This window comes from Bubalus bubalis, chromosome 2, assembly GCF_019923935.1.
Source record: "Bubalus bubalis isolate 160015118507 breed Murrah chromosome 2, NDDB_SH_1, whole genome shotgun sequence".
Classification (NCBI taxonomy): domain Eukaryota; kingdom Metazoa; phylum Chordata; class Mammalia; order Artiodactyla; family Bovidae; genus Bubalus; species Bubalus bubalis.
The window spans coordinates 173,542,330-173,564,150 of NC_059158.1; the positions used below are offsets into that span (position 1 = coordinate 173,542,330).

The 21,821-nt window shown below is 49.1% G+C and overlaps 1 protein-coding gene and 1 non-coding gene across 4 annotated transcripts; both read right to left on the reverse strand.

Annotated features, from left to right (window-relative positions):
- Positions 1-854: 854 nt before the first annotated feature.
- LCK (LCK proto-oncogene, Src family tyrosine kinase) lies at positions 855-21,660 on the reverse strand. 3 transcript variants are annotated; one of them, XM_006054631.3, is made up of 13 exons: positions 21,510-21,660; positions 9,165-9,274; positions 8,788-8,869; positions 8,546-8,636; positions 8,231-8,329; positions 7,973-8,076; positions 7,641-7,790; positions 7,182-7,334; positions 6,850-7,029; positions 4,439-4,515; positions 4,194-4,347; positions 3,980-4,111; positions 855-1,513 (listed from the first exon to the last, which is right to left on the reverse strand). In XM_006054631.3, the coding sequence occupies exons 2-13, from the start codon at positions 9,267-9,269 to the stop codon at positions 1,311-1,313; spliced, it is 1,530 nt and encodes a 509-aa protein (XP_006054693.1). In that variant the 5' UTR covers positions 9,270-9,274; positions 21,510-21,660; the 3' UTR covers positions 855-1,310. The 3 variants fall into 3 exon arrangements, with proteins under 3 accessions (XP_006054693.1, XP_025134284.1, XP_025134283.1); XM_025278499.2 differs by lacking the exon at positions 7,182-7,334; XM_025278498.2 differs by lacking the exon at positions 21,510-21,660 and having other exon boundaries at positions 9,158-9,277.
- TRNAG-CCC lies at positions 18,338-18,410 on the reverse strand. The gene has a single exon. It is a non-coding gene; the product is annotated as a tRNA-Gly (tRNA).
- Positions 21,661-21,821: the final 161 nt, after the last annotated feature.

Here is a 21,821-nt window from a genome sequence, read left to right on the forward strand (position 1 = left end):
CTCAGTCGTGCCTGACTCTTTGCAACCCCATGGACTGCAGCCTACCAGGCTCCTCCGTCCATGGGATTTTCCAGGCAAGAGTGCTGGAGCGGGGTGCCATTGCCTTCTCCAGGTCTATAATCTAGTAAACTATAAAACTATAACCTAGTAAATTTTACCAATGATTTGTTAGACATGAAGGGAGAAGTATGCTGCTGCTGCTGCTGCTAAGTCACTTCAGTCGTGTCCGACTCTGTGTGACCCCACAGACTGCAGCCCACCAGGCTCTCCCATCCCTGGGATCCTCCAGGCAAGAATACTAGAGTGGGTTGCCATTTCCTTCTCCAATACATGAAAGTGAAAAGTGAAAATGAAGCCGCTCAGTCATGTCCAACTCTTCGTGACCTCATGGACTGCAGCCCACCAGGTTCCTCCGTCCATGGGATTTTCCAGGCCTAGTGCACAGTCAATGTTCAATAAATATTTGTTAAGTGAGTGGATTAACTCAGTGTTTAAAAACACCTTTAAGGTGAATCGAACATATAGCTCTTGAATCAGTAGCTGTAAAAAGGAAAAGGCAGTCACTCTTATGCAATGGAAAAGGAAGGGTCTTGGGACACATCTACTCTCTAGGAGGTTCTGGCTAGGCTGCCCATAATTCTTTGGGGTGGAGGTTTGAAGGGGTTCAAAGAACACATACCGCAAAGTATAAGGACCTCCTCTTGGCACCCAACATCAGCAGGGCTGGAAAAAGTTCAGATATCCCTTCATCCCTCCCACCTTTCACCCCAATTCAGGGTGCCTCAGTTTCCATCTTCTGAATGTCCACATCCTCCCGCAAGGAAGAGGAGACTGGAGTGGGGAGCAGAAAGATGTACAATCTTCGCCAACAGGTATTTATTGAGCTCCTTATGTGAGCCAACACCAAAGAGGAGCACACAGAGGTATTTTAGATAAGGTCCCAGCTCTCAAAGAGCATCTTGATGACTAGGGGAAAGGAAAAGGGGACAGGGAGAAGCAGGTGTTAATCATAGGCCTCTCTCCTGTCTTTGGTGGTCTTGGAAGTCAGGGGAGCGCCCAGAAAGGACAACTTAACAAGTGTCCAAGACATATATGCACAGGCCACACATGTACAAGACACATGTGCAGAGCCCACCCAACTACAGATCCCGTGTACAAGACACGAGAGGTGTATGTGTCACACGTGGGCGGGATTCACATGCTGAGTCCAAATGTGCATAGGCCACATGGGTATGACACAGGAACTGCACCTCCCCCAGCCAGATTGGCTAGATGGTGGGAGGGCTGCAAGCCCCAGTCACCTAGGCCCCTCAGGGTTGGGGTTGGTACTGGCCCTCCGTGGCTGTGAAGAAGTCCTCCAACACGCTGCGCAGGTAGTCAAAGGTGGGCCGGTCTTCCGGGCGCTCCTTCCAGCACAGCATCATAAGCTGGTACAACTCCTCCGGGCAGTTGTCAGGTCGTACCATGCGGTAGCCTCGCTCCAAGTTCTGAATCACCTCAGGATTGGTCATCCCTAGAGGTTGATGGGAGAACTGACATCAAGGCTCCAGGCTTCGGAAGCCCAGAGGCAGGGGTGATGGTCAAGAAGATATTTGACAACAGGTATGGCGTGAGCACCAATCCAAAGGGATCTTGGTCTTCATCGATGGTAAGGATGGTAAGGCTATATTGGCAGTACCTGTGAAAGGTCAGTCATGCCACTTGGAGCGTCTGCTATGGCTTAAACATGCAGAAACACAGACGTGTTTGGCTGTGAGTCCTTGAGTGACCCACTGAACTTCTTTGAGCCTCAGTTTCCTTATTTGGAAAATGGGATAATAGGAGCTCCTACCTCCTAGAGATGTTGTGAGGATTGAATGAGAAAGTGTGTACACGGCCCTGAGGATGGCGCCTGGAGCAGGAGATGGAGCATAAAGAGCGCCTGTGATGATTATTATTTGGTGGGGAAGGATGAAGCCATCAGGGCCTAGCGCAGGATGGGGGCCCACAGCCAGGACAATGGGGAAGTTTCTCCAGCTTTGGGAACAGGCACATGAGATGCTGCATCAGGAAGCCAGGTGGATCCTGGGCCTCAGCCAGGCAGACCCTGCATTAGGCACAGAAGATTCACTAGGCCCCTCTGTGACCCAGATGAAGTCATCTTTGGACCAGTTCCCTCCCTTTGTACTGATCCTAGCCTCACCAGCGAGGCCCATTACATGTGGACCCCAAGAGAACTCCAGAACCCCAAGGCTCTGGAGAACCGAATGGTCACAGCAGAAATAGGCTCCCTGTTTCTAAATTACCTGTGTGGCCTCTGGTTTCTCCTTCATTCTCCTGAGAAAAGAAGCCTAACTCCTAGATGTCCTAGCAAAACAGTAGTTTCACTCCTACAAAGCTTCAAACTGGAACCTAGTCAACAGAGACCTCTCTTCCTCAGGCCTTGCGCCTGGGGAGCCTCTAGCTATGTGACCCTCACATTTAAAAATCAGGGCACGGAAAGACATAGGCTAGGAAACAACACTGATGGATAGAGTCAAGGGTGCAAACCGATTGGCTACACCCAGCCTAAATATAGCCCACAGACAGACCCACTTTGACTTGGCCCCTTATTGTGTTTTTAAACAATCTGAATCATCACCAATATTTGGAAACGGGCAAATTTTCCTAAAACTCCAAGCTTTGGCTTCTCTTGAAAAAACACAGCTCTGCTTTTTGGGCCCCTGTGTCTTAATAGCAACCATCTGCTGGCGCAGATGAGTTTACCCAGGTCCCCATTACTCCCCATAGTCTCCCTGACCCTGAAACTATGCGTCAGCTGCCATTTATCATCGTGCTTTCATTGCCTTTATTCTTCTAGTAGAAAAATTCTCTAAGGGAGCAGTGTGAGCTCTTGGCAGGATGACAAGAGTATGTTTTTAGCCCCAGCGCTGCCCTTGAACTCTTTGATGGGGCAAGTCCAGACCAGGGAAGGCCTGCATACTCACACCTAATTCTAAAGTGTTTTTACCTTACCAGGAGCAAAGTTCTGTGCACACTGCTCAGGATGTGGGAAGCTTCTGCCAAGTCTGGCCACCGGGCTGCACAAGCTCCCGACCCTGTCTTTGTGTTCTGTTTCCTTTCCCCAGAGTTTTCTAGCAAGTTCCTTCCAAAAAAATTCCATTCCTGTCCTGGCTGAATTCAGCGGTAAAGAACTTTGTCGAGGAGATAGAGGGAGGAGTGGGAGAGAGTGGGAATTGGTTGCTTACACATCTCTCTCACTCTACATGGAAGGCTTTAGAGGGAAAGGAAGTCAGTGTTTCGTGAGCATCTACTATGAGTCAAGCTCTTTCAAAAATAATCTTGTTTCTCATATCATGAAACTGAGGCTCAGAAAGGTAAAGTCATCTGCCCAAAGTCACCTGCCCAAAGTGATTAATAATAAAACCTAACACTCTTGAGTGTTTTGTATGGGTCAAATACTGTTCTAACCTCACGTTTTACAACTGGGGAAAGAAGCAATCATCTGATCAAAGTCAAACAGAAAGCATCAGTGGCAGATCTGGTAATAAAAAGCAGGCCTTTGGGAACTTCCGCAGCGGTCTAGCGGTTAAGACTTTGCCTTCCAATGCAGCAGCTGCAGGTTTGATTCCTAGTTGGGGAACTAAGACCCACATGCTGCAAGGTGTGGCCAAAAAATAAAGAAATAAAACTTGGAAAAAAATGAAAAAAGAAAGCAGGCTTCTTGCCTCTCAGACCAGATCGTCTTCTACCTACTAGGCTGCCTGTGTTAGAGTTAAAGAAAAGAGCTGGGATTATTGAAGGAAGAGAGATTCAGGGACAGAAATGGAAGCCAGACCTAGGAGATGTGGCACCTGATCGGGGATGCACGAGTGCCATCCCTAGGAGGATAGAGGGGAAGCAGCTGGAAAGGTTCATATTCTGAGCCCAGGAGGAAGTAGAAAGACATGAATTTGCTGCCCTTCCCCATCACCCTTTCAGCTCCTGCCTGGACCCCGACCTGGGTAAGGGATGCGACCATGAGTGACAATCTCCGTCAGCAGGATCCCAAAAGACCACACGTCCGACTTGATGGTGAATGTCCCATAGTTAATGGCTTCTGGTGCTGTCCACTTAATAGGAAACTTGGCACCTGGAGGGAGGGCAGTGAGGTCACCAGGGTCTGCCAGGCCAGACCCTGGAGACCCCTAACTTCCCTCATATCCCATACCTACCCTCCCTGGCTGTGTACTCGTTGTCCTCGATGAGGCGTGCTAGACCAAAGTCTGCGATCTTGCAGCTCAGGCTATGGGACACCAGGATGTTGGCAGCCCTCAAGTCACGGTGGATATAATTCCGCTCTTCAATGAATGCCATGCCCTCTGCAATCTGCAGACCAGGTACAGGTCAGCAGTCCTGGGCCAGACATCTGGATCCCATTGCCCTGTGCCCATGCTTAGCCCCTCCCCAGTCTCCTTACTTGGGCTGCCATGTCCAAGAGTTTGTTGATAGTCAGCTTGATGCCTTCGGAGGTCTTGAGAAAATCCACCAGGCTTCCTATGGACATAAGCAAGAGTTGCTGACCCAAATTGCCCCAGGGGAAAGTTCCCAGACCCTTCTCCCCTAACTAGGGGTCTAGAAGCCATGTCTGATGTGTGGAAAGGAAGAGTAAGAGCTGAAAATGGAGGAGTATCTGTTCAGAGTAAGGGTGCCTGAGAGGTGGGATGCCCTTTTCCTGGGGACTAAGATGCCACTTGGAGGTGTCTGCAAGCTTCTTGCCACCAGTGGGGTGGAACCTGAACTCCTCAGCCAGGCATCCAAGCCCTGAATAGTCCACATTTGCAGTTTTCTTCTCTTCCCTCCACTCCTGCCTCTTTTACTCCATCTACCCTAGATAATTGTGAGATTTTTCTCATAGACCACTGGGTTCCCACTCGAAAGTCTCTTTGTCCCATTTCTTCTGCTACAGTTTCTTTTGGGTCATGGCTCAGCTAGACTCCTCCTTTAAAAACCCTCTCTAGATTGTACCAAGAATAATAAATTGTATCATTATCATCTACCTGCTAAGACTTTCCTATGGCATAAACTGGTTTTCCTAGGGTGCATAATTAAAGCAAGGTTTCTCTGATAGCAAGATTCTTATTTTGTCCATCAATATTCCCAGCCTACAGTGCATGCATACTCAGTCACTAAGCTGTATTGGCTCTTTGGGACCCCATGGACTGGAGCCCACCAGGCTTCTCTTGTCTGTGGGATTTTTCAGGCAAGAATACTGGAGTGGGTTGCCATTTTCTCCTCCAGGGGATCTTCCTGACCCAGAGACCAAAATTGCATCTTCTGCATTGGCAGGAGGATTCTTAACCACTGAGGCACGTGGGAAGCTCCTCCCAGCCCACAGAAAATAGCAATAAATGTATGCTGAATATATTAAAATAGGAGTATGAAAATAGGTATCATGAGGGAGTGAGGGACCATCTTTCTGGTAGCAGAGGATAACTAGAAGAAGACCAGGGATTAGAGTGGCTGGAACAGAGCTAGTAACCACTGGCCCTTCTCAAGAGATTAAAACCCTGTGTGAAGATGACAATAACCTGAATGTCCCCATTTGAGTGCTGAATTAGTCACTGAGACAAAACCTCACCCAAAGGCAGCAAATATGTGGACAGACACTGTCATTCCTCCATTGTGTCCATGGCAGATATTGCTAATCAATCCCAGTGCTCACTTCCAATGAACCTCAGAATCCTTCTCAACACAGAGCTCCAAGCAACTACCAATTGAAGGTGGCCTGCTACTTGCCATTTTTAGAATCCATTAGCCAATTAGCTTTTTTCCCTTCCTGAAAGAAGGACAGATTTTATACTCCCAAAGAATCAGAGTCAGATAACAACAAACTTACTGAGCCATTTTACTATACAGCGGACACTGTTCTAACTAACTGCTCTATATGCATTAGCGTTCATCCTCACAAAGATCCTATAAGAAAGTTACTATTTGATGAACGTGAGTCTGGGTGAACTCCGGGAGTTGGTGATGGACAGGGCCTGGCATGCTGCGATTCAAGGGGTTGCAAAGAGTCGGACATGACTGAGCGACTGAACTGAACTGATTGCATTATTATCACCATTTTTACAGATGAGGAAACCATGGCAGAGGGAAGTGGTGATTAGCCCATGGCACACAGTCCTCAAGCCAGGATTCCAACCCAAGCAGTCAGAGCCCTTAATGACTACTACTTTCTGGATAAGCCTGTTTAGATTTCTGCTGGTATTCTTGAGGGAACTGAGCACCAGAGGCAGGACAGAGACTTGGCCCAAAGCTGGGCCTAGAAATTCCTATTTATTTAAACTCCCCTTCTTTGGGCTCTCAATCTGTCCAACAGTGGGCTAAGGGACGGGGAGAGGCTCACCAAGAACTGAAAAAGAGGGCCTTGGAACAGATCAGACCTCCCAAGGCTGGGAGCAGAAGATATAGAAAAGGGGCTAGGGACCTACTCATCTCCTGAGATCAAGCATCCTTAGATCAAGATAAGGCTTTGAAGAAGGCAAACAGTACTGCAGGTGAAGGAAAATGGGCGTTGAATCCTCTTCCACAACCTGAGAGGAAGGCCTCGCATGCTGCAGTCCACGGGGTTGCAAAGAGTGGGCCACGACTGAGAGGCTGAACAACCAGAGCCTGCCACCTCAAGCTGGAATCCCAGATACGGTTCAAACAGCACACCCTCTTCTCCACACACCCTCTGGTCGCCCCTGAAGGTGAGTCTTTGAGGGCTCAGCAAAATTCCTCTAGGAAAACCTCAGTGCACAGCCACGCATAGCTCCTCCCCACTCCGGGAAGGGGCAGAGTACACGGCAGCGCCCCCCAGCGGCCGCGCACGGCGGCGGCGCCCACCGTTCTCCATATATTCCGTGATGATGTAGATGGGCTCCTGGGTGACCACCGCGTAGAGCCGGACCAGCCTCTGGTGTTGCAGCTGCTTCATGAGGTTGGCCTCGGCCAGGAAGGCATCGGGGGACATGCTGCCCTGCTTCAGGCTCTTGACTGCCACCTTCGTGTGCCCGTTATAGTACCCTAGGGCAGGGAAGGGTTGGGAGGGTCACTCGCAGCCCATGTACCCAGAGCTAGGCAGCTGCCCTGAAACAGGGTACTGTCGTAGAACTCTTAGGACCTCGGTAGACGCCTCCCCTCCCCACCTGCCCGCAGTCCTGGAGGGCCTCACTCACCCATCCACACCTCTCCAAACTGGCCAGCCCCCAGCCGCTCCACCAGCTTCAGAGTCTCCCTGGGAACCTCCCACTCATCCTCCCACCACGGCTTCTGGGGCTTCTGGGTCTGGCAGGGGCGGCTCAACCGTGTGCACAGCCCGTCCGAAGTATCTATGAGGTCAAGGGAGGGGCGAAGGGCTGTCAATAAGGCGGAACGGAACTGGGGGTTGGGGGGTGGGGGGGAGCTCACTCAGTCCCCACCTGGGGAAATGGTCAGGCAGGGGAGGTATGGGGCTGTCACCTGATCTCTGAGGCTACAAGGTACCGCCCCTCACCCACTTGGGTGGGGGTGGGGGGAATGAAGGAGCATGCTGAGAGATGGGCCGGGGAGGGGTGGAGGGGGACCCCCGAGAGGAAGTGGGGGAGACAGGCTGATAGGGTAGGGCCCAGGTGAAGACTCCTGCGGTGTGTGCTCACTCATATAATGGCGGACCAGCTCGTGCAAGCCGGGAAAAGTGACGCGGGGCGAGATGTAGAAGCCGCCTTTGTCCAGGTTACGGATCTTGTAATGTTTCACCACTTCTCCCTGGGTCTGGTCGAAGTCCCGGACCGACAGTGAAAACGATCCTGAACGAAAGAAGGGATGAAGGAACGCAAAAGACGGGGAGGGGTGGCCTTCAGCGAGTCGCCCCTCCGCCAACGCGGTTCCCACGCCCCCCATCCCCGCGGGCTCCTTGCACCCCGGACCTCGGCTAGCGGCCCCAGCCCACGGCCCCCGCCGGACGCCCCGCAGCAGCATCTCCGCTCACCCGCCGTGCTCTCGCTCTCCCGGATCAGGAAGGAGCCGTGCGTGTTCCCCGGCGCCAGGAGCTGCCTCTCCGCGTCCTTGCGGCTCAGAGTCTTGAAGAACCAGCTGCTCAAGGCAGAAGCGAAGGCTTCTTGGGTCCGCTAGTCCGGTCTTCCCTCATTACCCTCAAGCATTCACCGCCACCACCCCTAGCACCTCTCCTCTGCTCTGAGGTCCCTGGATCTGCGTCCCACCATTCCCACGACGCGTCCCCACTCACGGTTCGGGCTCCAGGCTGTTCGCTTTGGCCACAAAGTTGAAGGGGATGAAACCTTCCTGGCCCGTGGTCAGGGACTGCGCCTTCCACCACTCGCCGTTCCTGCGCGACGGCGGCAGTTAGCATGGTCTGCCTAGCCTCGGACTCGGCTGGAAACCCTCCGTCGGAGCCCCCAGTTAGGCCATGCCACCCCACCCTCCCCTCAGCACTCCGGAGCCTCCCATTTTTGTCTGCAAAGCTCCCACTGCAATCCGGGACCGCAGGGGTTTGCGGTACTGGAGATACCCCAGGATGGGCAGGGCGAAGGGGGGCACTCACTGCTCCAGGATACGGAGCTGTTCACCCTTCTCGAAGCCCAGGTCTCCGTCGTGAGAAGGCTCATAGCTGTGCAGGGCGATAACCAGGTTGTCTGTAAAGACAGGGGCAGTTAGGGAGAAGACTTCTGGAGCAGACTGGGAGGGTGAGTTTAGGAGTTAGAAGTTGGGGATGGGGGAGGAGATGGAGGCTGACAGCCAAGGATTCACAGGCCTTGTCTTTCCGGCCCTGCTGGTTGAGGTCACCTTGCAGTGGAGAAGCTGGGGGGTTGGATCCCTCGTAGGTGACCAGTGGATCACGCACTTCAGAGCCATTCCGCATGGGCAGCTGTGGGTGTGGGATGAGAGAAGTCAGAGATCTGGAGACTGGGTGAGACCCTGGCTTGCCTCCCCACTCTCCTGCTCTCCTTCACTTCAGCTTGGCTGGATCTTCTCACTGAATTTGTCCACCACTTGCTGTGGGACCTTAGAAGAGTCCCTTTCCCTGTCTGGGGTTCTTTTCCTTTCTGTGTGGCAGGGGGGCCCGCTGTCACCTCCAGGACCTGTAGGGATGATCTGTTCCTTTCTCCCGATGCCTGCATCCCACCCAACTCCCTCACCAAGCCCCTTGTCTTGCCTCTTACCGTGGTCTTGCCATCCAGTGGGACTATGGGGTAGTGGCAGTTTTCACATACATCGATGTTTTCCATCCAGTCATCTTCTGGGTTTGAGCTGCAGCTACAGCCCATGGTCCCTGGGGGAATGGAGAGGGGGCTGAAAGGGCTCCCCCAACATCAGACATGCTAGGGCCTAGCCCTGGGAACTTCCAGAAGTGCCTGAGATTGTCAGCCCCCCAGCCGCCATTCTCCAGCTGCAGAAAAGCTGAAATGGGGTCCTAGCTCCCAATAAAGTCACACGTGGCCCCCCGCTGAGACCTAGGCCCCGCCCTCCCACCTGGGCTGGGTAAACCGCCAGAGGCACCTTTGTTAGTCTAGTTGCCCACTTCCTGCCTCTCCCCCTCCCACTCTCTCAGCCCATCCCCCAAGTTGGGGGACTACCTACTAGAGATCACATACACTTCCCCCAGCCCTAGGGGAGACCTGAGTTTTGATCCTCCCCTACAGTGGGGTGCGTGTACCTGACCGCCTAATTACAAGTCCCCCCTGCTGCCAATGACACTGAATGAGGGACCCTCTCTGCAGAATGTCAGCCATCAGGCCTCTGCTCCCCCAAATCCCCCACAAAGTCTGCTTCAGAGGCTTCTTTCTGCTTCTCCCTAGCAGAAAACCCCTCAATGGCCCTATTGGCCATACATTCTTTTTGTATTTGTTTGCTTGCTTTAGCAGTGGAAACTTTTTGTCAGATGAAATCGAGCGGAACCCCGTAGATAAAGCAGGTAAAAGTGGAGCTGTTCCGCCTGAGGCAGAATGGGGATCTCACCCTGAAGTCCCCAGGAGTCCCTACAGAACCTCCTCGCCCAGGGCTGGTCCTCTGGACCCCTGGAAATACCAGTCCTCAGATAAATTAATTTATGCATTCAAGAACCTTTAATATCAAGATCAAATCCATCTCCTCGGTCTATTCTGCAATACACACACGTGTACACACACACACACAGAATCTGTCTTCAGAGGTCCTCTTCCCCAAAAAACTCACACTCTTCTTACAACATGCCTTGCATGTGTGGTTCACCTGCCATGAAATACTCTTGCCCATCTATTGAACTCTAGCTCAATCTTCAAGGTTCATCTCAGATATCACCTTCTCTGTGAAACCTCCCCGAGGCCCAGTGCTCTTTGCTCCTACAACATTCCACTCTCACCAGCCACAATCATCAACTTCCACCGAGTGCCAGGATGACACTAATTTATGTGTCAGTCCCCCTGCCTTTCCTACCCGCTTAGTGAGATCAGGGATTCAGCAAGAGCAGAGGTTGTGTTTTATTTCCCTGAATGTCCCACCACCCAGGACAATTCTTGTTAATAAATGTTGACTGGTATGTGGAGGGTTAATGCACAGATTCTCCCATTTGCAAAGGTCTTAGAAACCACCAAGTCTAACCTCAGATTTTAGATGAGCAAACAGAGGACCAGAAAGTTCTGCTCAAACTCAGACAACTGTTACGGGCAGAACAAAGCTAGAGCTGCTAATCCATGCTGAGGTCAACTAGAAGTGGGGAGCAGTGGTGGTTTTTAGTTTGTAAGACTTAAGGACCTATTCAATTATAACTCAATTAAAGAAAAAAAGAAAAAAAAAAAAGATTCAAGGATAGTCCCTGGAATTATGTTCAAATTCTGGGAATAATACTCATTGTGTCACTTTGCTGAAATCATTCTCCTCTAGTTCCACTCTGCCTTTCTGTCAACCGGGAATTGTCATCCCTTCCTCAGAAGCTTAGACAAATGTTGGCTTGGTTTAGAGCTTACAAAGATTTCCAGGAGTGCTCATTCTGTCCTACCAACCCCTGCTTTGGAAAGTGGAAGAATATGACTAGTAAATAATCCTCTTGGCTTTAAGCTCACATTTCTTTTTTTTTTTATATATAATTTTTATTTTATATTGGAGTATAGTTGATAAGCTCATGCCTGTTAAACTGAGATACTTATAACCTTTCATGGGTACCGGAAGTCACGGGTGTGTACCTCTCAAAGCATGAGTGTTAAACACGTAGTTAAACCTTATTCACATAGTTAAATAAACAGATCTATTACAAATAGAGGAAAATACAAAATATACATGAAATTTTAAGCCAAATCAAGAGACTTTCAAGGAAAGGTGTTCGCGCATATACTCTTCCCCTCCTACTTTAGGAGTCCTGGGGAGACATTTGAGAAATTTTGCTCGGCTCTGTGGCTGCAAATGGCTTTTTTATTTTTTCGATTGCTACTTTTATTATGGCTTAGAACTGATTAACAGCAAAAGCCTCCAGAAAAGAACTGTTTATATTCTGGAACCAGCCTTAGATGAGCTGACTGTCTAGGGTCTGAGGTCCTGAGCAACCTGTTTTTTGTGATAGTCAAACAGCCCTTGGAAAACCACCAGCTGGCTATATTATACAGAGTAACACCAACATCAGATAAGGTGTCAACTTAGATCAGTAAGTCCCTTCTAGGCCTAACATTCTCAGGGGCTTTGGAAAGGATAAGAGCAAGATGAGAAAAGCCTGGGGTTGAGAAAATGGGATGAACTGGGGTGCAGCAGTGAGGAGAGGCTGGTAGACCTGCAGAAGAAATCTATGCTGAATCTAGGGCTGGATACTGCACGTGGTCCAGGCTGGGGTCACATGCGGGGAGAAGAGGAGCCACCTGGCCTTGGGTGAGGGTCCAGGAAAACATGCAGGCAGGACCTATACCCTAGGTAAATCTGGACCTGCCAGAGAGGACATGATGATGTCCCTGAAGACTGGGACCAGGTGAAAAAGAATGAAATATTGCCATTTGCAGCAACATGGATGGACCTACGATTTTCACACTGAGTGATGTAAGCCAGGAACAGAAAGACAAATATTACATGATATCACTTATATACAGAATCTAAAAACTAATGCAAATAAACTTATTACAAAACAGAAACAGACTCAGACTTAGAAAAATGATCTTGTGGCTACCGAAAGGGGAAAGGGGTGGGGGAGGGGAGGGATAAATTAAGAATTTGAGATTAACAGATACACACCACTCCATATAAAAGAAATAATTTACTGTATAGCAGAGGGAACTATATTTAGTATCTTGTATAACCTAGAATGGAAAAGAATCAGAAAAATATATATATGCATAGCTGAATCACTTTGCTGTATACTTGAAACTAACACCATATTGTAAGTAAACTATATGTCAATTAAATAAAAGACTGGGGCCAGGAGTGAGAAAAAGTCAAGCTGTGTTAAATTAAGGAAAATGGTACTTGGTAACTCTGTTGGGTATCTGACCCTTAGTGTTTCTTGTGTGACTTGTTTAGTGCCCATGGAGCCCTCCGGCTTCAGGTTTCAGGCCCTGCCCTATACAGAAGTGTGAGTTTTGGAGTATAACACCTGGCAGCAATCAGAAGACCCCAAGACCTGGCAGTGTCCGACATAATTCTGGTGAGTGGCTCCCAGCCACTGGGAGCCACATGCGCCTATGAGGCCCCAGAATAACACTGTAGGCTTGCAAGTGATCTGTTTCTCAGTTTGACAAATTGCATTATTGTTTCTTCAATGCATACTTGGTGGCTTAGCCACTTGGTTCCCAGGTGGTTTAGTGGTTAAGAATCTACCTGCCAATGCAGGAGATGCAGAAGACATGGGTTTGATCCCTGGGTTGGAAAGATTGCCTGGAGGAGGAAATGGCAACCCGCTCCAGTATTCTTGTTGGGAAAAATCCTATGGACAGAGGAGCATGGCAGGCTACGGTCTGTGGAGTCACACAGTCGGACACAGGTCGGACTTGACTGAGTGACTGAACACACACACATACAATGCATACTTAGTTAAGTCTCTGCTTAAAATTTGAACTAGAAACAACAAAATTAGTACCTAAATGAGGTAGTTTAGTCAGCAAAACCCTCAAAATCATGAGAGCCATGGGGGAGCGGGGAAAAGTACGACAGAGGAAGGGCAAGTAAGTCCTTAGAGGGAAGAGTTTAGAAGCAAGAGTGTAGGGACTTCCCTGGTGGTTCAGTGGGTAAGACTCCCTGCTACCAATGCAGGGATCCTGAGTTCCATCCCTGGTCAGGGAACTAGATCCTCCATGATACAACTAAGAGTTCACATGCTGCAACTAAAATCCCAAGAGTTGCAACTAAGATCCAGTGCAGCCAAAATAAATAAATAAATAAAAGAAGAAGCACTAGTGTAATTCACCAGGCTCATTTTAAAGATGGAGATGGTGTCAGATCAGAGGAGCTAAGTGGTTTTTCCCAATAGCACATGAGGGCTCTTGGCAGAGGCAGAATTCCAATCAGGCCCCTACCTCCTCTATCCAGGTACTCTGCTCTGTACTTCACTTCCTGGAAAACCTAAAGAGTGTAGGGAATCCTGAGAGGTGATGGAGAAAATGGAGCAGGGAAGGAGGTCTGACAGAATGGAGTCTACTCTCCATCAGAAATGTGACATTGCGCTCTTAATAGGCCTTTCTCTCTGAGACAATTCTCCATCTATCTCGAATGCATGTTTTTGGTTTATTTATTTTTCAGTTTTTTGGCTGTGCTGGGTCTTCATTGCTTTTTGCTCGGGTTTTCTCTAAGTTGCGGTGAGCAGGGGCTATTCTTCCCTTCGATGTGTGGTCTTCTCATTGCAGTGGCTTCTCTTGTTGTAGAGCACAGGTTCTAGGCGAGTGTGCTCGGTGGTTGTGGCACATGGGCTCAGTCGTTCAGTGGTTATGGTACACCGGCTCAGTCACACCTTAACATGTGGGATCCTCTGGGACCAGGGATTGAACCCATGTCCCTCGCATTGGCAGGCAAATTCTTATCCACTGCTCCACCAACCAAGTCTCCTAAAATGCATGTTTTTGAGTATACATTTCTCTGGCTGGTGAATACAAGTTTGTGCCTACCGAGGCACATTAATCATTGAGCATCATGTTATGTGTACATACCCATGGGTGTGTAGGAATCCATGTATGCAGATGGCTGTACAATGAAATGGGGGCATGTATGGTTTGTACGGGTCCCTATGTAATTGTGAGGTTATATATGCATATATTTCTTTGTACAAAATGTGGGTCCCATTCTAGTCTGATCAAACCAGGTTAATAAATGAAGTTAGCAAAAAGAAAATAAAAATTAAAGCTTAATATAAATTTCTCATTGAAAGTAAGAGAGGAGAGGAATGAAGAAAGAAAGAAAAAGAGAGAGGAAGCAGATCCAGAGAATCACCAGGACTCTCAGAATCAGTAACAAAAGGCAGATGCTAGGGTGAATGAAACAGGACATTCTTTTCTCCCAACTCAAGAATTTAAGGTCAATGTGTGTGTGTGTGTTAGTTGCTTAGTCATGTCTGACTTTTTGCAACCCCATAGACTATAGCCCACCAGGCCCCTCTGTCCATGGGATTCTCCAGGCAAGAACACTGGAGTGGCTTGCCATTTCCTTCTCCAAAAGGAACTATAGAAAGAAAGAAAGTAAAGTCATTCAGTCGTGTCCGACTCTTTGCGACCCCATGGACTGTAGCCTACCAGGCACCCCCATCCATGGAATTTTCCAAGCAAGAGTACTGGAGTGGGTTGCCATAGGAGGAAATTTGTAGATTCTAGACCTTCTCTGACTGGTGTCTGTACTGTTCTCGGTCAATCTCAAGGTCTGTCCAAGGTCCACAGAGGGCTTTGTGCCAGTTATAAAGGGCCACCCCGCCCTGGGGTTTCAAACTTGGAGAGTGGAGCGAGGGCTAGATTTCAGGTCCCATCTGTCTTGTCGCTTCACAGAGCCCGACACACACAGTGCCCTGCTCATTATCGTTGCTGTTTAGTCACTGTGGTGTCTGACTATTTGTGGCCCCATGGACTATTGGCTGCCAGGCTCCTCCACCCATGTAATCTCCCTGCTCATACTCCGTGTAGAATTGATCAAAAATCCCAGATTTCATGAAGTTCCTGGACCAAATTTTCCGATCCCAGGGTTTTTTAGGAATCATACCACAGTGAGCTCTATTTTGCACTTCCCTGGTGGTCCAGTGGCTAAGACTCCATTTAGCAGTCAATGCAGAGGGCTTGGGTTTGATCCCTGGTTAGGGAAGTAGATCGCACTCGCTGCAACTAAAGATCCCTCATGTGGCAACTAAGACCCGACTTAGCCAAATTAATTCATTACTTTTTAAAACCTGAATACAGTGTGACTAAACTAAATAACTATTATTTAGTTAATAATAAAGCATTGGTATTAAAACAACAACAACAAAAAAAAAACCATAACAAGCTCTGATTCTTGCCAGCTCGTTTACTTTTACCAACTCCATAGACATCGTCTCACCTGACTGGGCCTAGAATGTGTTTTGTCCCCTTAAAAAAATATACAAGACTTTCCCTCCCCTGAACTGTAAACCTATTCATTTATTGAACATTCTCTCCAAAATGTGTGCCAGCTTCTTGCCCGGACAATGCGTGTGTCAAGAGAAGGCAAGCTATTTCACTGACCCAGGCTACTGCCGTACTCTGGGCCACATTGTGGCAAAATCTGTTAGGAATAATTTAAAGCATTTTCTTGGCCTTTTTCTTTGGTCAAGATTTGATTATTGGCGAAGATACATATGTTCAGTGAAGAGCCTGGGCTGTGGATGCCCGTGCTGAACCCTTAGCACGGTACTTGAGAATCAGGGTTGACAGGCATGGCAAGTAATTTCTAGTGGGTAAAACAGGGATGTATCCTGAATTCCTTCCTTTTTCACATGTTCCTCTTTGATATAATACTGGTTTGGAATAAACCCTGTGAGTTCACAGAGTTCACAAAAACAGAGAACAAAAGGATGAGTCTTTTCTTATATGCAAATAAGATGGATTTAGTCTTACAAACTGAGAGTGGTTTGAACACAGAACTGATTCTCCTAGTTAGTTATTGCCATAAACAAGGGCAATAGAGTGATTATTCTAAAGCTTGTATTTTGGGTAGAGGTCCTCCAACTAGTAACTTGTATATATTGAGTAATTCCTCTTATTGCGTCCCCTTCCTTATGTACCTTGTCTGTATTTTGCATCATGTGGGTTTTATCAGGACAAACGAAGTATTACTTAAAATTTGGCAATCCGCACCACTCTATTAAAGTTTCTGGGAGTCTGCCGATCAGAGAGGTTCAGCTCACCATGTCCATGTCATGGTCATCCAAGTTCATTCCCAAGGCCTCCCAGTTGTTCACTGATAGAAGGCCTTTGGGCAGGTTACTACACCTGTCTAAACCTCCCTCAGAGAATTCCTGGGTGGTCCAGTAGTTGGACTCCGTGCTTCCATTGCAGGGGGCACAGGTTCAATCCCTGGACTCTGGTCAGGGGACTAAGATCCTGCATGCCTCGCAGTGTGGCCAAAAAGAAAAAGAACATAAACCTCCCTCAGTTCCTTTTTCTTCAAAATGGAAATTAAAAATGGACCTGCGTCCACGGCTGTTGTGAACATAATATGTGATCTATAGATGACCTCATATAATAAAGTACTTAACATGGTACACAGTAAGGACTAAGTAAATGAAAATTGTTATTTGAGGCCAGCATGGGTATTTCATGACCCCAGCCTTAAACATATTCATTTTCCTTTTTGATTTTTGGCACTTTCACAGACCATTTTTCACGTTTAATATATTTACCTCAAATGAAAACTTTGCTACCATAAATGGAAAACAAGTACAGAACACGGTAAATCGAGTGTACTTTTTTAAAAAAAATGGAAAATTAGTATCACCATCTATAAATGGAAATCAGTATATATTAAAATAAACACAGGGTATAATACCTAAATTCACATTTGCACATGTTCATTCATGACCCCCTAAGATCACTCAGCCGCATCAGTGACGAGGTATCTGGGGAAATGCCGCACTGTGGAACGGAGCTCTGAGCTTAGGCCTCGCTTGGTAGGTGAGAGGAGGCACGACTTTCTTACATGGCCAGCCTACCGATTACAATTTAATGGGTACGTCTTATGTGCCAGGCTCTGATCTAGAGTTGGGGACACAGACACACAGGGGAATAGTCAGAGGTTCCCGTCCATTTGACTCTGCCCTCTGCGACAGAGGTGGGTGCCCCGCTGGTGGGTCACTCTATTTTCACAGGAGGCAGTAAGGCCTATCTTTAGCTCACTGGTCAGTAACTCCTGACAACACTAACACCACCAAACAGCAATACTGTCCAGGAAGCAGCATCTTAAAATCACCACATTGCCCACTAACCAAGTTCACAATATTTAGCTAAAACCACTGTGGTTTTCAGAGAAGGCAATGGCACCCCACTCCAGTACTCTTGCCTGGCAAATCCCATGGACGGAGGAGCCTGGTAGGCTGCAGTCCATGGGGTCGCTAAGAGTCGGACACGACTGAGCGACTTCACTTTCACTGAAAAGGTGAGGTAGATCTCCACATAAACATGGAAAGATATTCCAGAGATAACATGGCAAGTAAGTCACAGAACAGAATGTAGAGTATAAGCCTATTTGCATTTCTTTTTTAATGTTACATTTATTTACCTGTTTGTTTATTTTTGGCTGCGCGGGGTCTCTGTCGCTGTGTGCAGACTTTCCCTAGTTATGGAGAGTGGGGGCTACTGTCCAGTTGTCCAGCGGCGTGTGAAAGCAAACGTGTCTGTGGACACAGGGATAGAACCTGTGTCCCCTGCATTGGCAGGCTGATTCTTAACCACTGGACCACCAGGGAATCCTCCTATTTGCATCTGAATATGGATACCTAGGGGATTCTTTTCAGCCAGATTCTGTGCTAAGCCTTCATTTGCATGACTTCATGTTAGTCTCATAGTAATCCTATCAAGTAAGTGCTATTATTATCCCCATTTCACAGATGCAAAAACTGAGGCCTAAATGGGGTAAAGCTATTTGTCTGAGGCCTAATAACAAATAAGTGATAGAAATAAGTAGCTGAACCTCAGGCTATCTGTCTCCAGGGATTAAGTTCTTAACTAATATGCTTTTCAGTGGCCACGTAGGGGAAAATCTAGAAGGATGTACACCAAACTGTTCACAGTGAGCATAGCCCACAAGTGAGATTGGAGGGAGCTGCATTTCTTATATTTCTGTATATGTCTCTGTACTGTTTAAATTTTTTAAAAAATATTTATTTATTTTATTTAATGGCACGGGGTCTTAGTAGCAGCATGCAGGATCTTTAGTTGTGGCATGTGGGATCTAGTTCCCTGACCAGGGATCGAACCTGGGCCCCCTGCACTGGGAGCACAGAGTCTTAGCCACTGGACCACCAGGGAAGTCCCTACTGTTAAAATTTTTAGAAGCAGCCATGTGCTAATTTTATAATTGAAAAACAGAAAACAACCAAGTCCCCACCAACGCAAAAACTCTGGTAAGAGACACAGTCCTTTGAGAAGAATCAACCTTACAGCTGTCCTTCCACTGCTCCCCTTGTCTCCGGAGGTGCAGGCAAGGAACTAGGGATATAAGAAAAAAGGTTCTGCAACCACCGAAGTCTGAGAAACACCAGGTTAGACAAAAGCAAACAGCTGCCTTCTCTGGGGAGACTTTCAGAGTTTCCACAAGCTAACGTTGATGGTAAATTTCACATGGGACACTTCATAGCTGAGGCCGTGTTGATTTGGACCCAGAACTGTTTTCTTTCCGGATGCTTAGTGGGACTAGCATTCTTTAGACCAAGCATTGGAAATATAGCTCAGATACCTTCCAACCAACACCTGGATGGAGGCCCCACTTGCCTCCATCCCACCCACAAACTCAGCTCCCCTCAGCATTGCTTTCACTGAATTGAGCTTGGCCTTGAAGCCATCAGCTTGTGGGTGTGTGCATGGATTTATAGGATCCCACTGTGGTGTTGGAGAAGACTCTTAAGAGTCCCTTGGACTGCAAGGAGGTCCAACCAGTCCATCCTAAAGGAAATTAGTCCTGAATATTCACTGGAAGGACTGATGTTGAAGCTGAAACTCCAATACTTTGGCCACCTGTTGCAAAGAACTGACTCATTGGAAAAGACCCTGATGCTGGGAATGATTGAAGGTGGGAGGAGAAGGGGATGACAGAGGATGAGATGGTTGGATGGCATCACCAACTCAATGGACATGAGTTTGAGTAAGCTCCAGGAGTTAGTGATGGACAGGGAGGCCTGGTGTGTTGCAGTCCGTGGGGTTGCTGAGTCAGATACGACTGAGCGACTGAACTGAACTGAACTGAACTGATGTGTGATGTGTATGTGGTCCCTGCCTCTGCCTCTGAACATCCATGCACACCTACATTTTCCAGTGATGATATGAAAGGTATTTGGGCTAGGGAGGGAAGGATTGTGTGTGTGTGTGTGTATCTATGTGTCTGTAGGAAGGTATGTATGGGACCCTCCTCCAAGACAGACCCTGTGGGCCAGCCTAGAATTCTCACACCCACTAGAGCACACAGGAAACAAGCTCATTTGCAAAGCTACACCACAAGTGTGAAGGAATGGGCTGCCCACTGGCCTGCCAAGGCGCTGAGTAGGAGTAATTCCGGGTATGGACAGCTCCCCCCGCCAACACCCCCACCACACACACACCCTTGGGTGCACCATTTGCAGGAGAAATGGTTGCCTAACCTCTGTTAAGCACCTTCGGCATGCCAGGTACTACCCACGGAACATCACGGCCATTTTCTCTTTGATTTCCCACCAGCACTCTGTAAGGAGGGATTTATTATTGCCTCTTTACCAATAAAGCAACTGGAATTGGAGAGGTGAAGTTATTTGTTCAAGGAAATGGCAGAACCAGAATTGTGCCTGGGTCAGCCTGACTGTGAAATGCATATCCTTTGCGCTACACCAGACCCGCTAGCTCTCTTGTGTTTGGTCTTGCCCTGAGGTCTCTGCCCTCCTAGGACCCAACGAACAACCCAGAGACAGTGACCCTGGCTGCATATCCTAGGTACTCTGCAAAATGGGCCTTTGTTCTCATAACCGCCTGACTCTTCCAGGAAGCCTTCCGATCACCCAAGGGAAGCCTCCTCTCGACCTCCTCCGGAGCTTCCACCCATTCTCTTGCTTCATCACTTGGCCCTTTTTCCCTTTGAGAAGCGCCTCTGTCCCAGAGCCTCGAGGGCGAGGGACCCTGAATCATCCTTCAGCACAGGCTGGGGTGGGGGATGGCCAATGCCAATCCAGGGTCTGGATGAGTCTAGGGAAGACCCAGCTTGTTTTCTAGGCCCCACAAGAGGCTGCAGACCTTGGAGCTGGGGACAAAAGAAAGACTGCAACATGGCTGAGAGAGTGGAAACTGTTTCAAGAAAAACTCCAATGGCAGTGGGGGAGGCAGGGGAAACCTGGAAAGTGTGGCTCAGGTGGGGATTTACCCCATAAACTGCAGGGTGAGAACTAAAATGAGGGGGTGGACAGGGAGCTGATTCTGCCTCCCTGGGCCTCCACCTTCCCAGGGTCTGAAGCAGGACCCAGCAGGACCCACTGGCCCTAATCAGGCAATGGCAGGGGTGGGGGAAGCCAGCAGGAGGGAGCAAAGGCAAGAGGAAAGGATATCCTGTGCACACTTGGCAGGGGCAGGAGTGGCAATTTTCCAGATGGAAACCCAGACGGTCCTTGCCCAGGGCCAACAGCACCCCTGTCCAGGATAAAAATAGCCCTTCCTCTTCCTTTCTCCCATCATCCTCTCACCCCCCAACTTCCCGGAGTCCTGTCAGGTACTTCCGCCCCAGGCCCCATCCCAGATGATAAATATCCCCCTGCATGTCCATCCATTCCCAAAGGAAGACCCTCTGCTTCTCTCAAGCAGTGTGGGTCAAGGCTAAAGTCACTTCTCACGTGTCTGTCAGAATGCTCTGGGTGACTCCCCTCGCTGTCTCAAGAGAGTCTTGTCACTGGGGTCTGCTCCCAGTGACAAGCAGAAGGACTCTTGGGACCCTTGACACAAGCCTGTCCATCACCTTGCTCCAAGGGGGAATCACATCCTAGGCCATCACCTCTCCCAGGGCCATCACCCTCTCTGCCTCTGCGTTGCTGAAGGACTATGGGGAGGGAGCGCTTTGCCCAATCTGGGGCTCAGGAGGCTTATCCATCATGGGATGAGGGGCTGGATGTAGGGATTTCTGAACGCTTTTTCAGTACCTAAGAGATTCCCAAGGAAAAAGCTCCCAGTGAGGTTGGCGCTGATGGCAGGCAGTGTGGTAGAGGCAGGAGGCAGCAACTACACAGGAAAGAGGCAATCTGGCTGTTCAGCCTGCCTCCCACCTGACCTCCAGGTGTTTCTGACCCCAGCCTGAAAGGCTGCTGCATCCCGGAGGAGCCTGACCCCAGGCCCAGCTGCAGCCTTCTGCTCACAGGTCCCACACCCAGCCCTTAGGCCCCTGTTCCCGGCGCTCCTTACCTGCCCAGCCCAGGAGCCCCCTGGCCCCATTCACATGGTCTTCCTGGCCTAGCCCGGCTGCCCAGACACAGCTTCGGCTCCCCTCACCGTCGTAGCCACCGGCTGTCTCCCCGCGCCCACGTCCCACCCTGACTTCCTGCCTCCTCCTGAGGGCTCCGCAGCCAACGGGGCCCCAGCAGCCCAACCGCAAGCCTCCAGCACCCCAAGCTTCCTGCTGCCATCGCCCCCTGCCTCTCAGCCCTCGAGGGTCCTTTCACCCCAGTCCAGGTCCCATTCACCTCCAAGGTGGCACCCGGAGGTGGAGGAGGATAC